Source organism: Hippopotamus amphibius, chromosome 5 (assembly GCF_030028045.1).
Source record: "Hippopotamus amphibius kiboko isolate mHipAmp2 chromosome 5, mHipAmp2.hap2, whole genome shotgun sequence".
In the NCBI taxonomy this organism is placed as follows: Eukaryota; Metazoa; Chordata; class Mammalia; order Artiodactyla; family Hippopotamidae; genus Hippopotamus; species Hippopotamus amphibius.
This window is the reverse complement of record NC_080190.1, coordinates 57,272,761-57,298,078: the sequence shown is the minus strand read 5'-3', so window position 1 is coordinate 57,298,078 and position 25,318 is coordinate 57,272,761. Positions and strand designations below refer to the sequence as shown.

At 50.8% G+C, this 25,318-nt stretch overlaps 1 protein-coding gene across 1 annotated transcript; it reads right to left on the bottom strand.

The window, feature by feature from the left end:
- Positions 1 to 222: 222 nt before the first annotated feature.
- Positions 223 to 18,359, bottom strand: MAT1A (methionine adenosyltransferase 1A). The gene is made up of 9 exons (XM_057737383.1): positions 18,035 to 18,359; positions 13,461 to 13,538; positions 12,530 to 12,652; positions 9,640 to 9,752; positions 9,153 to 9,296; positions 4,840 to 5,058; positions 3,533 to 3,715; positions 3,053 to 3,186; positions 223 to 2,309 (listed from the first exon to the last, which is right to left on the bottom strand). Exons 1-9 carry the CDS (start codon positions 18,126 to 18,128, stop codon positions 2,207 to 2,209), a joined length of 1,191 nt encoding a protein of 396 aa, XP_057593366.1. The 5' UTR covers positions 18,129 to 18,359; the 3' UTR covers positions 223 to 2,206.
- Positions 18,360 to 25,318: the final 6,959 nt, after the last annotated feature.

Below are 25,318 nucleotides of genomic sequence, written 5' to 3'. Positions count from 1 at the left end.
GGGTCTCCTAGGGGCGCCCACCTTGGTGCAGCGCGGGGCAGGATGAAGGCAGTGATGCGGTGACAGCACAGGGGCCTGCAGAGCCCCAGCAGCCAGGATCGGAGGCACCCCGGCTGGGACACCTAGGGCAGGACACCTGCTTTGCTGGGGGATGGGGATCAGGTGATGCCACTTGCAGGGCGGTTTCTAGGGGGTTGCAGACAAAAACTAAGCACAGAGTAGTTGCTCCTTGAGTTTTTATTCACTGGCTTAGCAGAAACTATTAACAAATAAAGACTCTAGTTTCATATAGACAGTGTTGACCCCAAAAAACCTTGTTTCTCCAGAGGGTGGGGAAAGTATAAAATTCTAAATTTTCACTTCGAACATGGCCCAAGTTATAAGAACTCAGCCACCTGCAAACCAGAGTCTCCCTCTCCTGAAAGCAACTCAAGACTTCCTGGGTGACCCGGAACTCTGCAAGAGACCTGAGCTTCTCTATCGCACACCAGCTCTAGGTATTAATGGAACTTTGGGCTTCTTTTCCTGTCCTGAACAGCTGCCTTTCCCATGAGGTGAAGAGAAAGCCAAAGGCCTTTGTGCTTTAGGCCTACAGCCTGGTTGCAGGCCATCTGCCACCCAGACGAGACTTCCTGGGCTGTGTTCTCCCGGCCGGATTCAGCACTGTGTGCACCAGAAAGAAGCCCAGTCCCCAGTGTTTTCCGGGGCCCATAGAGGCCACTACCTGAGCCTGTGGTCTGGGAAGCGGGGGAGAAGGTAGAGGTGCAGCTGTCAGAGGCCCAGGCTGAGGAAGGGGTTGGGGTTGGGGTTGGGGGGGGGGGTAGTGCTGGCCACAGATGGAAAGGCAGGGGAACGTGCAGCTTCTAAGACCCTGGTAGGCAAAGGACCACCCAGGACCTCAGGGCTGTGCCTGCCCCCGGAGGCCGCCTGGCAAATGCAAAAATCTCATGACACCCTGGCTGACTTTTCTCCCACTAGGAGTCAAGCTCTGCCACTTGAGTCACCATTTAACACTGGATATTCAGGCCTCATGGCTGTCCTCTCTGGAAGGGGGATCTGAGAGGCTCACCCACTTATTCCAACAGCACTCAGACTGCAGGGGTTACGAAGGGGCCAGAGAGAGAGAAAGGCATGGAGGACAAAGGGTTCTATCCCTGCTCCTGCTCGAGGAAGCCCGATGGGACAGGACTGGCCAGCCTTGGACCCTTACCCCAGGGGTCCACAGGCCCAGCCCTGCGTGTCCCTGAGTGATCAGGGGCTAGGATTATATATGGATGCCTCTTAATTCCAAACTCCAGCCCAGCCCCGTGGGCCAGGATAGCTAGCGCACCCCGAACTGTCTTCTGAAATGAAAACCCCTTTGGTTTTGTGCTGACTCTGCAGGCTCACCACGGGGTGAATCCCCTAATCCCCAACAACCTCAGTCTCGGGACACAGGTCACAGCCTCATCTCAGCCTGCTCTGTCACTGCTCAGAGCTGTTTCTGGCACGAGACTGGGAGAGCTGGGGGTGGGGGACACAGTGTACAGGCTCATGATTCGAGGCTCCCAGACTCACATCTAGGCCTGACCCACGCGGCTGTGCAGCCTTGTGAAAGCTACCTCGGCCTCCCCATCTATAAATGCCGGTAACGCAAGGTGTCACCTCATCGTGTTGCCGTGAAGAAGAAATGAGATCAGTGATTGGCTCGGTCCCTTACACACGAGGTGTTCTCATCCCTGCCACAAGCCCGGCCTGGGAGGGCCTCTGGGCAGGCCTGGGCTCAGGACGCTGACCGCAGGGCCGCAGACGTGAGGGGCAGGCCCGGCACACCCAGGCCCACACGGAGCCCCGAGACGTGCCGTGTGCTGCCCTCCGCACACACCAGGGAGGGAGGGGCTGGTCAGGGTCCAGCCTGTGGGGACAGGTGAGTGAGGGGATTTGCTCCCGACAGGGGTGGTGCTGCCACTAAACTCACATGGCCTTGGGCTGAGGGAGAGGCAGGGGAACGTTGTGACCAGCCTCACGAGATCTGAGCCCCAGCACCAGGAGCCCCCCTTCCTGCTAAGTCAGAGGGGCACGGCTTTGCCCGGGAGGCGGCAGTGGGTGGGGAAAGGCCCACCCCGGGCTCCAGGAGATCTGAGAATTGGGGTCCTAGAGAAGAAGAACACAGCTCCGCTCCGCCCAGATGCCTCCATGGTGCGGCCAGGCCCGGGTCCCACCAGCACTAAAACACAAGCTTTTTGGGAATTTCCCAGGGGAACTCGCTTCTTCCGAAATGGCCATAGCATGCCGTCTTCTGGTATATGGGCTTCTTCAAATCCAAGTCCCTGCATGTTCAGCAGAAGAAAGGGTCATTTCTAATGGAAAAGGAGCAGAGATTCTTCCTCTGCATCTGGGGCATGGGAGTAATTAATAGTAGTTAATAGACTATGACAGTCTGCGTGGGGGGTGTTACCCACCCGAGAGCAATTCCCCGTAAACTTTCTGTCTCTGCCACACCACGTCTTAAGAGGTGACTGCCACTGGTGCTTAGGAAACAGGCTCAGAGTTCAGGGACAGCCTGATCGATCACATGAATGCACCAGGAACCAGGATGTGAAGCCTGGCCGACTCTCCACGCCACTGACCTGGGCCAGACCAACATCAACACCAAGCTCCAGGCAGCAGGGGGGCAGCAGGAACAAGAGCAGGTGGGGCTGGACTTGCCGACTAAATTCCCAGCCACCCAGCCTTGTCCCTATTTTCCTAAGATCCCTCACCTGCTCAAAGATGGGCCCCCTGGGGTCAGCATCCGCTGGGCCAGCAGGGACCCGGCCCAGCCCCCTTCAACCTGATAACCGGACGTCCTGCATCTGGGATGTGCACTGTGCTGGGCTGAGAGCTTGAGGCCCCTCCTGCTTCCGGGAGGCCGAGCATCCTTCCTTCTGCCTCCCTTGCAATGATCCGAGCATCCTTCCTTCTGCCTCCCTTGCAATGATCCGAGCATCCTTCCTTCTGCCTCCCTTGCCAATGATCCGAGCCCCGGGTGAGGGAAGAGGGTCCTGCCCAACAGCGAGGGTGGCCCTTCTACCTGACAATGACACCAGGCCGAAGGTCGAAGTTCTTGTTGACCACATCCAGCAGCTCTCTCTCTGTCTTCTGGGAGGTGCCGTAAGTGAAGATGGAAATAGACAGTGGCTCGGCCACACCAATGGCATAGGACACCTTCCAGAAGAGTCCAGGGTCAGGGACAGGCCCCTCGCCAAGACCCTGACATCCTTAGGGAGGGGACCCTGAAACCACACACGCCCCGCCCAACATGCTCCCCATCCCCCATCCTCCAAGCCCATCTAGAAATTCCCGCCATCTTCACAGTGGGCAGTTTCTGCACGTGCCCCGCTGCCTGAAGACGTCTGTGTTCCTGCTCCCAGGTTTGCAGGGCACTGGCCACAGAGCTCAACGTGATACACACAGACTCACGTCCTCTGGCAAAGTGTGGGCCTTCCCCCAGGCCAGGGTGTCCTTACTCAGGGCAGACCTGGGGGTCCCAGCGGGATGGGGTCCAACCCACCTGCACAAGCACCCTCCGGCAGAGCCCCGCCTTCACCAGGGACTTGGCCACCCAGCGAGCAGCGTATGCCGCGGAGCGGTCCACCTTGGTGTAGTCCTTCCCAGAGAAGGCGCCCCCGCCGTGCGCCCCCCAGCCGCCGTAGGTGTCCACGATGATCTTGCGGCCAGTGACACCCGCATCCCCCTGCGGAGGGAAAGGGAGACACAGAGGGAGGACGTCAGAGGAGGCGGCGGCCAAAGCACTGCGACAGCTGCTGGACCACAACTTGGAGGCGGTCACGGAAGCTTCTGGGGGCTCATGTTCCAACGAGCCCTTGGCTGGAAGTCAGCCAGAAACCCTGGGCTCTAACCCCCGTTCAGTCGCTGACTAGTCACAGAAGTCAGGTCACCTGTCAGAGCCTCATCAGAAAGGGCAAAAGATGGGCCAGCTAGGGTCACAGCCCGCTCGTAAAGCCTTTGTAGGAGTCAATAACGGAGAAATCCAAGCGCGGGAGGGAACCTCACTGTGACAAATACACCCCGGGCCGTGCCCTGGCTGGTGCCACCTGGCAGACGTTACTATACCAGTTTCCTCACGTGTCTGCTCTGTGCAATGCCAGTCAACAGGATGTCAGGGGTTGGGGGGCCTCTATGTCACATGATGTGTGGAAAGTCTGTATACCATCCCCCCCCCACCTCGCTTGGAGATCCACAGCTCACAGTAGCAAGCCAAGGCCCTGGAAGTCCTGCAGGAAAACACAGTGGGCTCTGCCTTCCTTTCACCCGGGGTTTTTACACTGCTTTGGCCACAGGACCCAACATGGGGGCTCCGCGCTGGGGCAACACGTCCTCAGGGAGGGGCCCCGCAGGGGTCAGCAGCCTCTCGGGGGGGCTCGGGCGCTCTCTGCTTGCTCGCACCTGCGGCACAGGAGAAAGCGGCGGTCCGTGTCCCCACCTAAAACACAGCCCCACCTTGGCGCTCACAAGCGCGGCAGGTCACCTGTAGCCAAGACCCGATACGTGCCACCCGGGCAAAGCTCAGGGCCCGTGAGGGTGAGTTAGCCCCTCGGCAGGGTCAGGTGGCAGCCGCACACAAGTGAGACGTCTCGCGTGGGAGGACCAGGCAGCACGGAGGGGGAGCCTCCTGGGGACACGTCCCCAGCTCCTCCTGTACTCGAGGGCGCCCAGCAGGGAGCAGAGAGAGCTGACTTCACATTTCGTCTAGGGCCAAACCTACCTGGCCGAGTCACACAAAGCCACCACCTCCTGTGGCCTCTGTGCTTGGGGAGGTAAGCAAAGTCAGGGCCTCATTCGGAGACAAAGACGCACCTGGGGGCCGCCGATGACAAACCGCCCGCTGGGCTGCAGGTGGTAGATGGTGTTCTCGTCCAGGTACTGGGCCGGCACCACGGCCCTGATCACCTGCTCCTTCAGGGCCCTGCGCATGCCCTCCAGCGTCACGGCTTCGTTGTGCTGCACTGAGATGACGATGGTGTGGATACGCACGGGGATGACGGCGCCGTCGTCCTGCGTGTACTGCACTGTCACCTGGCGGGCGGCAGGGCGTGGGGAAACCTCGTGAGGCCCTGCCCTGAGCTGAGGACACACCGCTGCCAGGCACAGGTGCCCAGGAGGCAGAGGGGGCCTCCTGTCCTCAGAGGGTCTTCAGGGAAGTTAACCTGACACATTCTTATATTGAAGAATTGCCTGGTGCCTGAGATGACCGGGCATGAGGCACAAGCTATTCCAACCTGTGACCACACTCAGTGCTACTCAGGTGTTCAGAGTTTCCTCTCTGCTCGCGATCCACTGGACTCCACTCCTTCTATCTCAGAGGGTTTTGGGTGTCAGCAAATGTCCCTCCGCCAAAGCTCTGTGTTGATCACCCAGGCCAAGACACCCTGGCTCCCGCCAAGGAACACAGGAGGCCAAAGGCCACACTCCCACTGCCCCAGCCCCCTCAGTGGAGGAGCTCTGGAAACACACGGGGCCAGGGGCCTTGCCTGCTGGAGGGACAGGGTGAGAGGGACTTGAGCCAGTGGCTAAGCTAGAGGGAGCAGAAAGCTCTGGGTTCCCAGCCTCTGGGTGTTCAGGCGAAAGCAAGAAAAAGCAGAGAGCACGTGGAGGGGGGGATCCTGCCTGCAGCTCCCTTGCAGGGCAGGGCAGAGGGACAGAGCTGGGATTCAGTCCCTCCAGTGCAGCTCAGTTCTGTGCCAGTTCAATGCGTTATCGATGAAGACTCAACCCATCCCGGCGAGATCAGCAGAACTGTCTCTGCTTCACCAAGGAGAAAAACCAGGCTCTGAGAAGCAGAACTACTTCCCTGAAGTCACACACCAGTCAGTCAAAAGCCCAAGAGCCAAATTCTGCTCAGCCTGCTCTGAAAACTTGTGTCACACCCACAGTAGCACAGACAGAACGCCTCTGCACCCTGTCCTCTACCAACACGTCAGGGAGCGCAAGAGCCCAGGGTCACAGCCGGGGTACCCTGGGCTTACAGAGCAAGAGCGAAAGAGACGGTAAGGACGGCAGAAGAGGTTGGGAAAAGAAAAAAGAAGCCAGCATTGACTGAGCATGTACTGTATGCTACAAGCCATGCCAAAAGCTGCAAGAAGCTGTTACTAGCCACACTTTAAAGACAAGGAAGCTAAGGTTCCAGAACATAAATGCTCTGGTCAAGACCACACAGCCTACAAAGGTGGGCTGTGACCTGGAGCCGTGCGGCCTGGTAGCTGGGGCTCTGCCCAGCAGGAGGCTGTCACCCAAGACCCTCAATGCGGGAGCCACAGGCCCCACTGCTGCCCAAGGCAGCGTGGACCCACAAGAGCAGTGCCCAGAGGGGCTGTGGGGCCTGCAGGAGTGCAGCTGTGCCAGATGGCCCTGGCAGGGACGCTGGCTGGCTGGCAGGCACAGGACTGCTCCCCACCCCAAGGGCCTTGACAGGACCACAGGGCAGCAAACAGTGCCACCCTGGGGCCATGCCTGAGGCAGGGTCCCTGCCTGCCCAAAGGCCCTTCAGACATCCATCAAACACAGGACTCTTATGGAACTGAATGTCCTGCCTGGCCCAAGGGCAATAGGGTGAGGTCCAGAAGAAGGAAAAGAAAGAGCCCTGACTGCACAATGCCTGGCAGATGCGCACCACCTGGGCCCTGAGAGCGCGCTTTGATGCCGGGCTGCGTGCACACAGGACCCTGTGAGACGGAACTGGAGTTGGGGGCTTGGGGGCTCCAAAGGGGAGGCCTGTGGCATCTCTGGGACCAGATCTGCTGCGTCTGGTCTCATGGGAAGGCTGGCATCCTGAAGAGCTGCTGAGGTCCATCTCCACTGCTCCCAGGCTCCCCCGCTCTGCTGCAAACCCCAAGCAGGGCTGTGGCAGAGCAAAGGGCCCTAAGCATCCCTCTTATCTCATCACGTCAGCAAGATGTGGGGAAAAGTACACTGTGGACAGCACAACTCCGGCCAGGTACAAAAATAGCCATCCGTACTGCCACTCAATTCCCAGTATCAGCAGCAAGAATTTGTTCAGGTGGAAAGACTCATCCTGTTCACAGTCAACACTCTGGGCAGATGATGAAGATCCTTTTCCACCCGAGGGCCTCAGGGAAAGGCTCCATAAGCAGACCACCCCACCTCCCACCCCCACCCCGCAATGCCCGCTGGCTCAGGGCTACCTGTGGCAGGGGAATGACGCTGACTTTGGTATCCAAAGTAGCATTTGTAAGAGAATTCAGTGTCTCCTTGCAAGAAGGGAAAGCCTGGAAGAGCCCATCCTCCCCTCCCTCCTCACTGCCTTCTGGACTTGGAAACCTTCTATTACTAAACAAACACAGGAGGCGTTTCCTATTTCAGCAGGTCCAATAGGTGGACCCTCCAGTCTTTACCCTCAAGCAGGGAGAAGGAAACCCAAAGTCACTCCACTTACTTCCTCCCACCCCTGTTCTCGGATTTCCCTTTCTGTGAATCCCCACCCTGCTTCCCATCTCAGCCCAGCTCTGGCACAGGATGGGGAGGACGGGGCTCCTTTCTTCTGGTACCATCACAATCCACATATTTTAGCTGTCCTGCCCACAACCTCAGAGAACACCTGAGTGAAGCACACAATCCCACTTCCCATCCTGGGATCATGTGGATAACAGTGGAAGTCCCAAGGAAGGGTTTCCTAGGCCACAGAGGCACTCTTGCCCCAGGGACAGCCAATAAGCAACCTCTGCCTTGTGCGGCCTTACACGTGGGGTGGGAAGGAGGTACCTCTGTGCAGCTGGAGTAACAGGACAGAGTCACACGAAGTGTGCTGAGCTATAAAACCGCAGGAGTCAAATGCCAAGAGCAGGGGCAAGAGGAGGCCCCATCTGAGGGTGGTCAGGGAAGACCACGAGGAGGTGGGAAACGTGCTGGCCACGGACGGACAGGAGGGGACCAGAGGAAGAGTCCAAGGAAGGTGAAAGGTGGGAGCACAGGCACAAAGCACTGCAAAACAAGGGGCCCACGCGTGAAAGGACATGGATGAAGCAAACACTGGGAGTAGGGACGGGACGGTAAAGCTGGACGACCATACAGGGCCCTAAATGCCAGAATAACAAGCGGGAGCTCCCCCCACCCCCAGTAGGAAGCAGATATAAGGAAATTAAAAATGAAGCCCAAAGGGAATTAACTGACGTTTCCAGGCAGGGAGAACCTGTGGGAGGCCACAGCACGGTTCCTGGGCCTGGCCTGGGACATGGGCCTGGAGCAGAAGGGATGCTCTGGAGGGAAAACGGAAGCCCAGGCAGAGTGCAGAGAGGGCCAGGGAAAGGTGGGCTCCGCTGCAGCCCTTCAGCTGAAGAGAGCTCCCAAGGCCCATGTGTCTGCAGGGTGAATAAGAAATGGGGCTGGTGATCCAGACAGTCCCGCAGGTGGAAGATTTGGAAGCGGAGTGTGCAGAGGTGAAAACTGGACCCACAAGCGTGGGGAGGAGGAAAGACGGCGTGAAAGAGGTGGTGCCAAGAGCCCGCTGGGGAAAGAAGCCCCGAGGAAGGGGGTCATCAGGGTCATCAGGCTGTGGACACGGAGGGTGGACGGGGGGCCTCCGCGTGTGCCAACACGTGCGTCACCGCCTGCCTTCAAATACAGACTTCAGCAGGATTTCATCACTGCAGGGAGCACAGGGGTCAGGGCCGCTGGGACAAAGAGCCAGAATCAGCAAAGGCAAAGCCTTTTTACGGGAAACAAAGAAAAGGGCAGAGCAAGCTGCAGACAGGTCTTGCTCACGGGGTGCTCAAGCTGGGCTCAAGATGTGGAGACTGGACAGGCGGTGACCCGTTACAGAGCAGGCTTGTGGCAGGAACTGAGGAATCACACTACTAGAGTCAACATGTGCCGAGAAGGGCCCCCCTAAAAATCCAGACCTGTTCTTTTCATTTGTCTGTATTTTTTGAAATTTTTCCTAATAAAATGTTGAGGGGGGGGGCGGGGAGAAAACCTCTGGAGTGAAGATTTTTCAGATAAATCGTTCATTTCAGAATCAACAATTCTTTGACTGCCCAGATGGAACATTTTGATCTTCACAGCGACCAGCATCAAGAGGAAAGGGGGGTGGTTTGAGGCATGTGTCCGGAGCCCCGCGGGGGGTGGGGGGCAGGGGGCGGAGGGCAGGGGCTCACCTGCGTCTTGGAGTCGGGCCGCAGCCAGGGGAGCTGCCCCGAGCGCCGCAGCTCCGCCATGCGGGCGTTGAGTCTGTGCGCCAGGACGATGGTGAGGGGCATGCACTCCTCCGTCTCATCCGTGGCGTAGCCGAACATCAGGCCCTGCAGCGGACACCCGCGTCAGACCACAGGCGACCCCCCTCCTCAGATCTACAGCCCTGCGGGCCCCCTGTGCTCGCGGGCACGCAACCTGTGCACTGGGCACGTGTGGAGGGGAAGACGTGGTCCCGACCCCAACACGCTAGGAGGGCGTCCCCAACTCTCCCTGCCCTCAAGTCGCTGTCCTGGAGCAGGGGTGTCTGACCCCCTCCGGGCATGGGGTTGGCGGGGGGCTACCCCGCAGTGCACTCAGCCCGTGACGCGTGAACGTCCCCGGCCAGCCGCTCGACCCAGAGCACCCTGCACTGCCGCCGCGACACAGCGCCCACGCTCCGCGTTCAGCGACCTGGTCTCCAGCACCGACATCCTCTTCGTTTCTGTCCAGATGGACACACTGGGCGATATCCGGGGACTGCTGCTCCAAAGCCACCAGCACGTTACAGGTCTTGAAGTCAAAGCCTAAGCACAAGGAGAGCAGGCCTGAGCAGGGGAGGCTGCAGCTCCCCCCTCTCGGGGGCTGCTCAGCACCCAGCAGCACGTCCCGTCCAGCAGGGTGGGTGGTCTCTCTGCCGCGGGTCTGGGCCCAGAGCTGAGGCCCAGGATGGGGACTGTCAGTATCCTCCCCATCTTATGGAAAGCGTTAGTCAAAAAAGTCCTCCACAGTGTATTCAATGACACCTCGATTAAAAACATATATCCTTCACAAGATGGCAGTATGAGAACCGGCTAAGAGCTACAGCTGCTCTGACTGAAGGGCAGGTCGGTGACTCACGGCCCTGCCCCCCAGCCTCTCCCAGAGGCACCTCCCAGGACCCAGACTGAAAATCACTGCACTGAGTGAACATCAAGGGCCCTTCCAACACTGCCATTCAGAGCCCAGGTATATGCCAAACCCAGGTATCAAATATACTGAACACCACGGCGCACATGAACGTTCCAGAGAGTCCCAGAGCCAGAGTCCCCTGAGCCCGAGACGTGCCCGGCGCTTGAAGCAAAGTGGAAAGACCACACCTCTGAGGCCAAGGCTCCGGGAGCCCATCCCCAAAGCTCAAGCACAGCGATGGAGGCGGGTCCGCCCCAGACTGGGGACAGCAAGTTGGGGCCTGGGACACCGACGTCTTGGGTAGCAGCAGCTGAGGCCAAGAGTCCCGAGAGGGAGCCGCTGGGCAGACAGCACCTGCTTTCCCCTGTCGGTCCTCTCCGCCTCACTGCGCTCAGCTACAGGACGGATATGAATGAGGAGCTAAGACACACAGAGGCCACACCACAAGGTCAAGTATCAGTGACAAGCTGACTGTCACCCTCTTTCCAGTCTGTTCTCCTACCCATGTGGCCGGAATGGGCTTACTAAAGCAAACGAAACCACAGCCTAGGCTCAACCTATCTTTTATGTACGTGCTTCACGTAGGTGGCCAAAGGAAGCAAACTAGAAACTGCTCAGCTCCAGCCAGCCCTTCCCAGCTGAGAGCCCTCAGCCAACGTGAACTCAGGTTTAGCGTTAAACACGACCTCCTTTTCCACCTGCACTAGGTCTCTCTGCCTAGAATGCTCCTCCTATGACTCCCACCCGCCCTCCACAAGTCCACCTACCTCTCAGCAAACATCCTGGGACGGCCCCCGCACGCCCGGCTCGTCACTGCACACTCTGCCGCCAACTCGCCACCGGGCACCTCGCGCTGCCTCACGGATGCCAGGCAGTGCCCCCACTCAAGAGCATCAGGCCACCTTTGTCCTCCGCAGCCCCTGTTCCCAGTGAAGGTTTCTGAACACACAAACCTTCAGGGAACAATCTTTAGCAGCCACAGGCTCACCAAATTTCCATTTTACCTCATCACTCCCTGCCTAACAGATCTCCGTGCTGAAAATTAATGAAAGGGTTCAAGTGATTTGGGAAAACGAGTTCAGGGGACTAAGGGGAGAGGAGGAGGGCCTGGAAAGGGCGGTGAACCCAGCTACTCTGCAGCAAAGAGCCGTGGGAGCCCCCAGCCCGCAGCCGGCTGGCCCCTCGGCGCAGGCGCGCTGACAGGCAGAGCTGGGCTCGCTCCCACTTCCCCCTTTCTAGGCGGCCTTATACCTCCAGGGAAGCTTCCCTGCTGCCTAACACAGAACGAGGTTTGCTCTTGAATAAGATCTAAATGCACGTAAACAAGTCGGCTTCTCCCGGCAGAACAGAGCGAAGGCTCTGCAGGGTAACGTCTCAAGAAGCCGCTGCTCTGGGACAACGTGTCTCCTCTGTGAACGCCCCACGGCGTGCAGGCTGGGAGAATCAACCTGTACTCACTGGTTTCCTCCCAGTGATTCTCGGTATGCCCCCAAAACTTTCGAGTGCTCAAGTGAGTCCTCTGGGTGAGCCAGGAGGCAGCTGCGCTGAACTTCTGTGTGTCCACGCCCTCACGCAGAGAGGGCCTCTCTTACTCATAACGGTGCGTGCAGGTCACCCCCCAGCCTGCCCTGACCCACAAGGATGCCACACGTCACCCCCAAACAACCAACAAGTAGAATGTAGTGTACACTGGCCCTAGCATCTGGCCCTCACACCCTGTCCTTCGATGCCCTCCAGGTTGGGCCCCTTCCCGGTCCTAGGTGTGCGAGTCTGCTTCAGGGCCCTCCGCTCTCTCCGGCTCTCACCCCCACCCCATCACAGGGCTCCTCCTCAACGCCTGCCAGGGCCTGGACCCCTTGCCTGGGTTGTAGGCTGCCACGCCGCCTGGCACCGGAGCCACCCTGGGCCAGCCCGTCTCCTCTGCCTGCTGCCAGCACGCATTCTGGGCTGAGTCACCTTCCTCTTGGTCTACGTGGGGAAGCAGCACAGTGTAGTAGAAAGCGCAGGAGTCCCAACCAGGGGGCTGTCACTTACGGGTCGTGTCACCTTACAGGAGTTACTGACATCGCTAACCCTCAATTTCCTCAGCTGCATAAGCAGCAGAGCAGAGTTCCTTGAACAATTAGGAAGGAAGATACACAGACCAGCCCCAGCGCCCAGAAGAGAACATGTCCCCAGTGTTCCTTGTACTCAGAGCTTCCTCCTCTTCCAAGAAGGCAGGACCGTAAATAAGACCAGCGTCCGCAACGGCTGGACGGGAGCCGGTCCGCCTGGGCTGCCGCACTGCTGCCAGAGGCTGTGAGCCCTGGACCCTGGCAGGCGGGCCTCGGGGTGTTTTTCCGCCTGGAGGTCTCTGCTCTTCCAGAAGACGGAGAGCCTCAGGTGGGACTCTGCCCCGGGGGCCCGGCCTCACCCTTGGCGGAGTCGTCGTAGCCGATGTGCCTGATGGTGTCCCGCACCACCCGCTGGTAGTCCACCATGGCCACGGAGGTGATCTCCCCGCACAGCAGCACCATGCCCGTCTTACACACCGTCTCTGAAAAAAAAGGAGACAGTTAGCGGCCGCGTGCTGGCAAAGGGGGCTCCGCACCTGGCCCTCTCACAGTGCTGACAGAGAGACACGCGAGGAACAGCACAGCACAAGGAATGGACTCCAGAAGGAAACACCACGACGCTAACAGAGAGTAAATCCCAGCGCAAGTGCTGAGCATCTTCACAGGCAGCCCGGAGAACTGCGCTTTGGAAAGAACTCGTCACACCTGAGTGTTCATTCGGCGCACTTACTACTTGCCTGGTCTTCAACGACTTATTCAACCTCGACTGCTGCATGGGGATAACCATAATTCCGCTGTGTGGATGAAAATGAGACACTGGCTGCACGCAGTCACACAGAACGCAGCCGACATGCCCCCAATCGCTCCAGCTCCACCGCAGGCTTTAGGGCGTGGGGGCTGAGCAGAGGATCACAGCAGGTTATTTATGAAGATGTCAGGGGGAAGCCCACCCTCAGTGGGGCACGGGTCCCCGCAGTGCTTAATCTGGGGGCTAGGCTGGCCCTGGAGAGGGAAGGGTGGGTCTGTGCAGAGGGCAGCACAGGGTGCTGACTGAGGAGAGTGGAGCTCCAGTCTCCCCGCCGGGACCCTTACCCCATGACCTTGGCCAAGGCCCTGATTCAGCTGCACCCAAGATCCCCTCAGTAAAGCGACGGGGCTAGACCTATCACCCTGGACCCCTCCAGGCTCTGAAGCCCCCAACTCTTTGCTGTGCTGAGGGCCTCAACACAGCCAAAGATTTCAAGTTCAGCCTACTCAGGTCTCCAGCAGGAGGGACCAGGCGTTTCTTACCACAGGCCACCTTGGCATTGGGGTCCTGCTTGAGATGGGCATCCAGCACTGCGTCGCTGATCTGGTCACAGATCTTATCTGGACAAGAATGAACGTGTGTAAGAATCACAGGAATATTAAGCCTAACAAACTGAAATGTTATAATAATTAGATATTTCATCAGTTGACATATCAAATCTACCTATGAGGACACTTTTTAAATATAAGAAATTACAAATTTTTGGAATTTTTATTTCTTCCCACTTCTGCCTTAATTTTGGATGATATATATTACACAAAGTCATAGAGTTCTCTTAAAAAGAAATATATTCCAAGACTAAAAGGCAACCCTCAAAATGGGAAAAAATAATTGCCTATGAAACAACGGACAAAGGATTAACCTCCAAAATATACAAACAGCTCATGAAGCTTCATACCAAAAAAGCAAATAACCCAATCCACAAATGGGCAGAAGACCTAAATAGACATTTCTCCAAAGAAGACATACAGATGGCCAATAAACACATGAAAAGATGCTCAACATCACTCATCATCAGAGAAATGCAAGTCAAAGCCACAATGAGGTATCACCTCACACCAATCAGAATGGCCATCATCACAAAATCTGGAAACCACAAATGTTGGAGAGGGTGTGGAGAAAAGGGAACTCTCCTGCACTGTTGGTGGGACTGTAAGTTGGTACAGCCACTATGGAAAACAATTTGGAGGTTCCTTCAAAAACTACAAATAGAACTACCATATGATCCAGTAATCCCACTCCTGGGCATATACCCAAAGAAAACCATAATCCCAAAAGAAACTTGTACCATAATGTTTACTGCAGCACTATTTACAATAGCCAGGACATGGAAGCAACCTAAATGCCCATCAACAAATGAATGGATACAGAAGATGTGGCATATATACACAATGGAATATTACTCAGCTATAAAAAGGGATGAGATGGAGCTATATGTCATGAGGTGGATAGAACTACAATCTGTCATACAGAGTGAAGTAAGTCAGAAAGAGAAGGACAAATATTGTATGCTAACTCACATATACGGAATCTAAAAATGGTACTGATGAACTCAGTGACAAGAACAAGGATGCAGATGCAGAGAATGGACTGGAGAACTCGAGGTTTGGGGGGGGCAGGGGGTGAAGGGGAAGCTGAGACGAAGTGAGAGAGTAGTACAGACATATATATACTACCAACTGTAAAATAGTCAGTGGGAAGTTGTTGTATAACAAAGGGAGTCCAACTCGAGGATGGAAGATGCCTTAGAGGACTGGGGCAAGGAGGGTGGGGGGGACTCGAGAGGGGGGGAGTCAAGGAAGGGAGGGAATACGGGGACATGTGTATAAAAACAGATGATTGAACCTGGTGTACCCCCCAAAAAAAAATAAAAAATAAAAAAATAAAGAAGAAGGCAAGCAAAGAAAAAAAAAAAGAAAGAAAAGAAATATATTCCAAAACCAGTTATAAGAGTCTAAAGCAATTCACACACACATGCATATTCTTCTAACTAAAGAGAATCTCATTCCTCAGCATATCCCTTTAATTCTAACATCGAGAAAAGTCCTAGAAACAGAAGTCAAAACACTAACCAATGACATCAGTAAGATTGGGTGCCAAGAGGTAAAATAGGATGGACAGACAGATGCATTGTACTGCTGGTTCCAAAAGACACACTGCGCTGTGTAGAAAACACCACGCTCAGTTCTGTGACTACACCTGCAAGTATCCCGTACAAGAACCTCTGCACATCACTGCCACTGCTGTTTGCAGAACACTTCCACAACCAGCTCTCGGGTCCTCCCCACCATCACTCAGCCTCCTGAAGGCCAGATGTCCCAACAGCTGGGTTTGACCTCCCTAATCAAGGTGGGACTGACAAGAGTTCACCATGAGCTGGCATTTCACCTTATTTTCCCACTATCTGCCTTAAACACTCCCCATGGTTGAGCAGGTAGACACTGTGGAAAAAATCCACTCTCGCTTTGGGGTTATGTGCACTGCCAATGCTCACAAATTCAGAAATAAAAGTGACATCTATTTACACATATTACATCCCATTTAGTGTTCAAAATACCCACAGAGTCTGCTCTTAGTAAATTAAGTTTTTTTCCCAGCTTTATTGGGATGTAATTGGTATACAAAAATCTGCAAATAATTAATGGATGTAGTTTGGTAAGTTTGGTCATATGTCCATACTTGTGTTGCCATCACCACAATCAAGGTTTAATACACATCCATCACCTCCAAAATTTCCTTGTGTCCCTCTTGTCATTTTTTAAGCTTCTACATTAAGAATGTAGGTCCAGAATCAAGCGTTTCTGCTTTTGAAAGTGCATATTAAGTTCTGTAGTTAAAATGTTAGTTAATCTGGTGAATTCTCTAATCTTTCCTTCAGAAACTGCTACAAAACATATATCTGAGTTTTTCTATCTTCCTGCACATCCTCGTTAGAAATCTAGGTTTGTCTGGGCCCACGCCTCTGCCACCTGCTACCAGTCAAGGCCTCCTGCTGCTCACACATCCACTGTAGACACAGCCATCAGGACTCCTCGGAGCCACTCACACACTGACCCTGGATGACTCTGCTCGTTTAAAGGACACAGGTCACATGTTTCCAATGCACACAGGGAAAAGGGACAAGGGATATTAGGGATAAAGCTGGAGTTGAGCAAGGGTATTAAGGTAGCTTCACAGACTAAGACAATGCCTTAGGAGGTGTCCTTTCTGAACTGTTTCTTGAGGCTTTTGAAATTTATCAATATCACTGAGTAGCCTTAAGATAGCCAATAGTTGGTTTTCTTGAAAGTTGAAAAAGAAGCATTAATTCTATCTTTCTGATGGAGAGGAATTCAGCACTGGAATGACAAGCAGAAAGCCACCAAGGAAACGGTCTCACGTGGACAGTTAATTTACAGTGGCAAGCGAAAGGAGAATCAGACAAACAGGACAGCTGCCATTAAGTAGACAGAACAGCCAACTGATTGGCTGGAATTTTCATTCCCTGCCCACTGAGTACGTTGCTGTGTGTACTATGGGACCACTGGCCACAGCGTAACAAAGCACCCACTTCCTCCATATGGAGCAAATCATATATACGGCCATCTCCTAACCTGTATGTGGCTTTCATAAGCCATGGAGCTGTCCAGAATATGTGAGACATGGCAATGGATCTGAGATTATGAGTACAGCAAACCTAGAAACTTCATAAAGTCATGCAGAATGTGAAAGATACTATTTACAGTGAATTGAGCTACATTACACACAAAACTCAGTTTAAGCCAAGATTTCTCAACAGCAATATTGACATCTGGGGCTGGAAAATTTCTTTGTTGTGGGGGATGGTCTTGTACATTCAGGGTGTTTAGAAGCACACCTGGCCTCTATCCACTAAATGCCAGGATCACCTCACAACCCCGCCTCGAATAGCTGTGACAACCAAAAATGTTTCCAGACATTACAAAATGCCCTTGGGGGAAAAGGGGCAAAACCTCCCCCTAGTTGAGAACCCGTGGCTAAAGCATATGGAAGGAGCAGTGCACTGAGATACCTAAAGCTAAGTTACAAGGTATGAAAGTTAAAGCTCTTTGAGAAAGAACAAGGATGAGGAAGATGAAAAAAAGTTAGACTTGGTGATCCTAAGTTACCAAGACCTTCAAATACTCCAGTGAATTTTGAAGAGGTGCTTAAATACATAAATCAGTGTATCTGGCCCCCAGGGCTCTCCGAGACCAGTGGTTCTCGACGTGTGGCTCCCACATCACCAGCATCAGCATCGCCTGGGAACTTCTTAAGAAGCAAAATTCTTGAGCCTCTCCCAAGACCTACCAAATCAGAAACACTGGGGGTGGGGCCCAGCACTCTGTGTGCTAACAAGCCCGTGGGATGATGCTGATGCGCCCTGAAGTCTGAGAACCACTGTCCCAGAAACTTGAGGCTCCCATCGTGGTCTTCATGGGAGCCTCTCTCATTTCCACACATCACGGTCCACCTACCTCTCAGAGACCCAAAACAATGCTGGAATTTTCTTCCAGGACCTAGAGATCTGTCTCAGCCCCTATTAGAAGGCGCTGCCGTTCACTTCTAAACTCCACCTGCTTTACGTGCAAAACTTAGTGACCCGTGGTCTTGTTTGCGGGAACATTCTCTGTTGACTTAAGCGGCTCACTGATAATAGATTAAGGCTTTACCAAAAAAAAAACAAAACTCTATATATAAAGTTAATACCTGATGGTACATTTTATCCACACAATACATTTATACAGCCAATCGCGTGTTCTCTGTCCCAGCCCCACCATGAGGAGATGCTGGTGGAGGGAGGTGGCACAGACCCTTGACTTCATTAACTTACAATGTATTATTTGCATAATGAGTGACTGTTTAACAAAATTGCAAACTAACAGAATAAAAACTATTGCATATACTTCCTCCCGTGATCCCTTATTAAAGTAACTGACACACATTGTCTTCCAGGCCTTTAGTAACAGCGACAAATGCCCCTGCCCCCCTCTCCCCGCCACCACGCCACCACCCCACCACCGTACAGGTCGCCATCTGTCCAGGACCACCTACTTACCTGGGTGCCCCTCTCCTACAGATTCTGATGTGAACATGAAGGCTCCTTCCTCGTTTAGAGAATGGTCACACAAGCCATCCACCGGTCCATTCATCTCTTCACACTTCTCCACTCAGCTTCTTCAAGGTAACAAATTTAATGCTGGGACTTGGCCTGAGTTTTTTTTTTTTCTTCCCCTCTTTTAAACACAACAGGTTCGTCTTTGGCAGAGCCACAGGGATCACTTCTGTTAAGTACCCGCAAGCACGTGAAAGTAAAGGTGCAGATGGGTGAGAAGGGAGGGACTGGAGAGGGATGTGTCACTCCCTCTGACTGGTCAGAGCTTGCTCCTGAGTGACTCCTATATATGGAAAAGTGAAAGTACCTGAATAATCATGTAAGAAAATTGGAGCAGTCCATTTCCTGGGGGGAGGGGGGGTCTTCTTACCTTGAGGAATTTAAGCCCTTAGCTCTCATCCCCCAAGCCCTAAGCATGTGGTCCATGTATGGCAAAGAAGGTTGTATAGATTCTGCAGTGCCGAAGCTCCTCCGGGACTCTGCTTTAGCTCTGCAGCCCATCACCTCAGTGCTCCAAGGTTAACAGCCCACATTGGAGGTGAGGGTCTATTTTGCCCAGGGATACAAACAGGAAGCAAAAAATTCCTTACCAGAGATATGGTTTAGACTGAGATTACAGCACAGGGTGGCCTTTGCTCTTGGGTGCCCTGCCTCCCCACCACACACCTTGTCTGGATTGGGCTCTTCTTCTTCTTCTCCCTTCTCAGGGCAAGAGCCGTGCACCTGTATTCTGAGTCAGCTTGGATGTTACACAAAAGATTCATTTACAGGAAAGCTTTTGAGCCCACATTTTTCTGCTAATAGAAATCATGTAAACTGTCAACTTCTCTAAGATGCTGGCAGTCATATTAACAAGCAAGATGTTAAAAAAGTATCCAGACAGGCTACAAAGAACAATGATTTTTGGAAAAGGTTTCTTGAGAGGCAGATTCATTATGGAGAAATTACCAGGGTCAAGTTTCCCAAAGCCTCCATATGATAAATTAAGCATCTACATATTAGGGCCTATACACTTGATAAACATTCTGCTCACATGACTCCTACATTATTTTCACTTTGACCAAGAAAAGAAGTAGACAGGATTATATCCTGAACCAATTCCTGCACTAAATGACAGCATCTTTCACTTCACTTTCTCCCACTCTCAGATCTAGCTGCATCCACAGTCCCAAGGAACAATAGGGAATTGAGATCACAGAGAGTGAGAATGGGTGGAGAAACTGGTTCCCACTAGAACACAATATGAAGTAATCAACCAAAACCTCGTGCATCAAACACTGGACGGAGGGAAGCAAAAGGCAGGAGACAATTGCCTCAACTAACAATTCTGGCAACCAAATCCCCTCTGTACTTATAAGATGAGCATTTAAAATTTTTTCTCCAGTGCTCCAAATCTTGAGTTTTCCAACTGGCCAACAGTGGCAGTACTATGCCTCCAGGGAATTAAAACCATATTAAACTGGCCTCTTCTGGTATAAAGTAAGAGATGTTACATATACACATTTAATCAGAGGCATTTAACAAAGAGTGAGCTGGAATGCTCAGTCACAAGACTGCAGAAAGTCCACAGAGGAAAAGGCTGCTGGGAAGGGATGGAAAATGAGGAATCAGATAGGGACTTTAGACAACACAGCCTCATCCCTGTCAATACACAGGAGTCCCCCTGTTTGCACTGACAATATTTCAACATCCCTGTTCCTTTGTAAATTTCTTCTGGGTACACTGGTTTCAAACCTGGAGGCAATGCGAGCTAATATTTAATGTGAACTGTAGACTTCGGTTATCGTATCAGTTACAACTACAGCCGTGCTTTAGGAGCAAAATGAAGTTTCAAGTACTCACCCAGGCTCCTAGAGCTAGCAAGAAGTCAGAAAACAAAGCAGCCTAACTGCCCTCTGAATTCCAAAATGAGTAACAGCATCATGGGGTGAAGAGGCACGGGGTGGGGAGGAGGTGGGAGTGGAGGGGACAATGCCCCGTCCAAAGAAGCGGCACCTTCAGAAACATACGCAGGAGGCTTCTGCAGCCTGGACACAAATTCAGAGTGAGGGAAGGATCTGGAAGGCACCCAGTTGAGTATCCATCTTATAGGAGTCTCAAATGACATCCCTACTAAATACTAGCTCGCCATATGCTCTTTCAGCAGATAAATGTTAACAAGAAGCACACAGAGCATGGTGGTTGGGAGCACAGGCTTCAGGGCTAGAGTCCTGTTTTGCCCTAACCCACTATGCACCCTGGGGTGGGCTTCCTACCCTCCCTAGGCTGCTGTTTCCTCATCTTTAAAGCAGGTTACATCATTACCTAACCTCATAGCATTGCTGTCACAACTAAATGAGATCACATGGGCACGCTGAGTATGGAGCACAGTGGTAGCACACAATAAGGGTTTAACAAAATATTACCTAAGCACCTTCTATGTACATGTACATGATTTTCTTCTGGAAAAAAAAAAAAAAAAGAATCACCAGTACATGTCATCTTGCTTTTTTTCACAATATACTATTTCACTTTTTGTTACTCACAATGCACTTTTTTTCACAATTTACATCTCAACATATCACAGACCTCACTTTTAGCACCTGACTAGTATCCCACAATGAGGATATACCATAAATTACTTAACCAGTCATTCCCCAATGGCTGGATATTTTCAACTTCTCTATTTAATGTCACCATAATGCTGCAGAAAAGATACTAATCACTGGCACCCTCCTATAAAAAGCCAAAATGCAAGGCCCCCGTAACGCTGAACTAGACCAAAAGTTTGCCTTTCATAATAAAATGTCACCCAGTTGGAGAAAAGAAACAGCACTTCAACCAAGTGTTAAAATAGCAGCAACAATCTGCCCCCTTCAGATAGAACTGGCAGATCTTGGCAACTACTTAGAGAGATGAACCTACAGGAACTACATAGTCTTAATCTGCCATCCTAAACTCAAATTAAAGCCTCCCTTATGCACAGACTGTCCCATTCTCCCTCATGCATGAATTGTCCTAATGTCCCCCCCACCCAGTCCCACTGATTACCTAAGTCCAATACAGCGTGTCAAAGGCCCACAGTTGATCTCACTTCCATGCAGCAACCTTCAACTCTAAAGCTCTGCTGACAACCCTCTGAAGAAACCTGGCTTTGAAAATATCACTTTCAGTGAGATTCACCCCCGGGGGAATCTCTAAATGTAAAATATCAAATGTGTCAGGAAGAAGCTTGAGGGCACCTCACCCCACATAATACCATAAGGCAGCAGAACTAGTGGAAAGCAGCTGGCCTGTGCCCTTTGCCTGCACCTGCACTGCCATGTCTGATGGCTATGCCACAGGCAGAAGAAAGGGCAGTTTGATGACCTAAAACTCTGATGCAGAAGTGGAGTGTGCATCCACCTCTTAAATGCTTTTTAAGTGCAAACATTTCTAAATTTTGATAAGAAACTCCCTTAACTTAAATGGCATAATAACCACATGGAAGATTTACTTCTTCTGCCCTCATTAATTTAAGCACAAACTTTTACCACATATGTCATCCTGGAACACAAATAACTTATTCATGAAAAAAGGCAAAACTGATTCAGCACCACTTATTAAAGAGACTGTCTTTTCCCCCATTGTATATTTTTGCCTCCTTTGTCATAGATTAATTGACCACATGTGTGGGTTTATTTCTGAGCTCTCTATTCTGTTCCATTGATCTGTGTGTCTAGTTTTGTGCCAAAACCATACTGTTTTAATTACTATAGCTTTGTAGTATAGTCTGAAACCAGGGAATATGACACCTCTAGCTTTGTTCTTTTTTTCTCAATATTGGCTTGGCACAGTCTGTCATACAGAGTGAAGTAAGTCAGAAAGAGAAAGACAAATATTGTACGCTAACTCACATATACAGAATCTAAAAATGGTACTGATGAACTCAGTGACAAGAACAAGGATGCAGATGCAGAGAATGGACTGGAGAACTCGAGGTTTGGGGGAGGCGGGGGGTGAAGGGGAAGCTGAGACGAAGCAAGAAAGTAGCACAGACATATATATATACTACCAACTGTAAAATAGATAGCCAGTGGGAAGTTGTTGTATAACAAAGGGAGTCCAACTGGAGGATGGAAGATGCCTTAGAGGACTGGGACGGGGGGGGGGGGAACACGAGGGAGAGTGGGGGGGGGAGTCAAGGGAGGGAGGGAATATGGGGATATATGTATAAAAACAGATGACTGAACTTGGTGTACCCCCTAAAAAATAATAAATAAATAAATAAAATTTAAAAAAATATATTGGCTTGGCTATATGGTTTTTTGGTGGTTCCATACAAATTTAAGGATTATTTTTCTAGTTCTGTGAAAAACATCATAGGTATTTTGATAGGGACTGCATTAACATAGCTACATGTAAAAGAATAAATTAGAACATTTTCTCACATCATATACAAAAATAAACTCAAAATGAACTAAAGACCTAAATGTAAGACTGAAAACCATAAAACTCCTAGAAGAAAACATAGGCAGTACACTGTTTGACATAAGTCTTAGCAATATTTTTTTGAATCTCCTCAGGCAAGGGAAGCAAAAGCAAAGATAAACAAATGAAGCCTAATTAAATTCAAAAGTTTTTGCCCATCAAAGGAAACCATCATCAAAAGGACAAGCTACTGAATAGGAGAAGATATTTGCAAATGATATATCTGATAAGGAGTTAATATCCAAAATATATAAAGCGCTCTTACAACCCAATACCTAAAAACCAAACAATCCGATTTAAAAACGGGCAGACCTGAATAGACATTTTTCCAAAGATATACAGATGTCCAACAGGCATCTGAAAAGATGCTCAACAGCACTAATTATTAGAAAAATGCAAATCAAAACTGCAATGAGGTATCATCTCACACCAGTCAGAATGGCCATCATTGTGGTTAAGAATCTGTCTTCCAATGCAGGGGATGCTGGTTCGATCCCTTTAGGGATCCCACACACCACGGGACAACTGATAAGCCCAAGCACTCTAGAGCCCACACACCACAACTAGAGAGTCCGCATGCCTCAATTACTGAGCCCGCATGCCCTAGAGCCTGCATGCCACAACTAGAAAGAAGCCCGTGCACTGCAACGAAGAGCCCACATGTCACAATGAAAGATCCTGCATGCCGCAACAAAGATCCCACGTGCTGTAACTAAAATCTGACACAGTAAAAGAAAGAGAGAGAGAGAGGAAGGAAGAAAAGGAAGAGGGGAAATCAAAACAGTGTGAAGTTACTGCCCAGTCTACCAAAAATACTAATCTCTAAGTTGTTATTATTCTAAATAACCATGGGATTGCTTGACATTTAAATTTTATTACTGAAAGTCATTAACAATTGACTTTATTATATATTTGAGAAATCTTTCTGAAAAGGGCCTTAGAATTCAATCCAACTGTGAAAGGTTTAAGAAAAGAGTTCACTTAAAATAAAAATAACTATTAAAAAAAAAAAGAATGGTCATCATTAAAAAGGCTGCAAATAATAAATGCTGGGGAGCACGTGGAGAAAAGGGAGCCCTCCTACATGGTTGGTGGGAATGTAAATTGCTTCAGCCACTACAGAAAATAGTATGGAGGTTCCTCAAAAAGAAAAAAAAATACAGAAAGAAAAAGAAAGGAAGGGAGGGAGGGAGAGAGAGAGAGAGAGAGAACAAACGAACGAACGAACGAACGAAAGAAAGAAAAAAGGAAGAAAGGAAATAGAACTACCATATGATTCAGCAATTCCACTCCTGGGTATACAGCTGAAGAAAACAAAAATGCTAATTCGAAAAGATATATGCACTTTAATGTTTATAGCAGCATTATTTACAATAGCCAATATATGGAAGCAACCTAAGTGTCCATTAACAGATGAAAAGATTTAGTGAAGTCAGACAGAGAAAGACAAACACTGTATGTTTTCACATGTATGTGGAATGTAAAACATAAAACAAACGAATGAATATAGCAAAACAGAAACAGACTCACAGAGTACAAACTAGTTGCTACCAGTGGGGAGAAGGGGGGTAGATAAGATAAGAGGAGGAGATTAAGAGGTACAAACTACTAGGTATAAAATAAGATATAAGAATATAATGTATAACACAGGGAATATAGCAAATATTTTATAATAACTTTATTCTATAAAAATATTGAATCACTATGTTGTACGGCTGAAACTAATATAACATTGTAAATTAGTTATACTTCAATTTAAAAAACTGATGCAGACTGTACATTTAAAATTTTTAGGTAACTTCAGCACTATGTGAGTTTCATCCAATAAAAGTCCAAATAAGCACCCCATATATAACAGCTATTCTGAAAAGGAAGAAAGAAATGTGGAAAAACTTCATGGAAAAAGCAGAACCTGAGGTAGACCCCAAAGGAATTACAGGATGTTTAAATAGAGCACAGAGACAGGGAGGCTTGGTGGGGCAGGTGGGGAGACTTCACAGCCAAGAAGTCACAGCATTAATTACAGTTTGTATACTTCTCTGACTCCATCTGAGGGGTGGGGATAACTGGGAATGGAGGTAGAGGGCTGGGAAGCCAGGGAGGTCAGGAGCTGGGATTCAGAGCAGTCAGGAGCCCTGCAGAGAGGCAATAAAATGGGAGGTTCCATCTGACAAGAAAAGGCAGCTTCCCAGATGGCATTTGCAGAAAGCATTTCAATGCAAAAGTGTTGGCCACAGCAGGCTGAGACAAAGGGTGACACATGGGACAAGCAAGAATAGACCAAAAGCCTAGAAAGGAAGAGGCTGGAGAAAGAGATATATGGGGGAATAAGGGAATTTTAAAGCTACCACATACACCAGGGAATCAAGAAGGCTGAACACATGACCAGAACCAGACAGACCCTCAGAAGGGACCTGAGAAGACCCTAAGTTCTCACCTGTGGCTGAATTTCAGGCTCCTGGAAACAGGAGGTTAAGGGTAAGACAGCATTGTAGATGGCCTAGCTAAGCACTGAAGAATGCACTAACATGGAGGCAATCTGCAAAGACTGGGAGAGTATTTTTTTTCTTTTCTAGGATCCAGGTGTATAAGGAAACTTTGTCAAAACACGAGCTACCCACTAAGCTAATGGAACACAGACTTCACTGGCCACACACAACAAAAGTACATAATATAGTTCAGAAAAGTATTAAACAAACAACAATGACCCACAACAAATGGCAACAGCAAATGCCAGGGAAAAGAGTATATCTTACTTCCGAGTTGCCACATTATAAT

What these genes read in the sequence shown, in the direction of transcription:
- MAT1A (XM_057737383.1), bottom strand. Translation starts at nt 18,128, where the DNA reads ATGAATGGACCGGTGGATGGCTTGTGTGACCATTCTCTAAACGAGGAA. An exon ending in CAATGCCAAGGTGGCCTGTG is followed by an intron (nt 12,653 to 13,460) that starts GTAAGAAACGCC and finishes CTTTTTTTTCAG; the next exon opens with AGACGGTGTGTAAGACGGGC. An exon ending in TTGTCATCGGCGGCCCCCAG is followed by an intron (nt 3,716 to 4,839) that starts GTGCGTCTTTGT and finishes TTCCCTCCGCAG; the next exon opens with GGGGATGCGGGTGTCACTGG.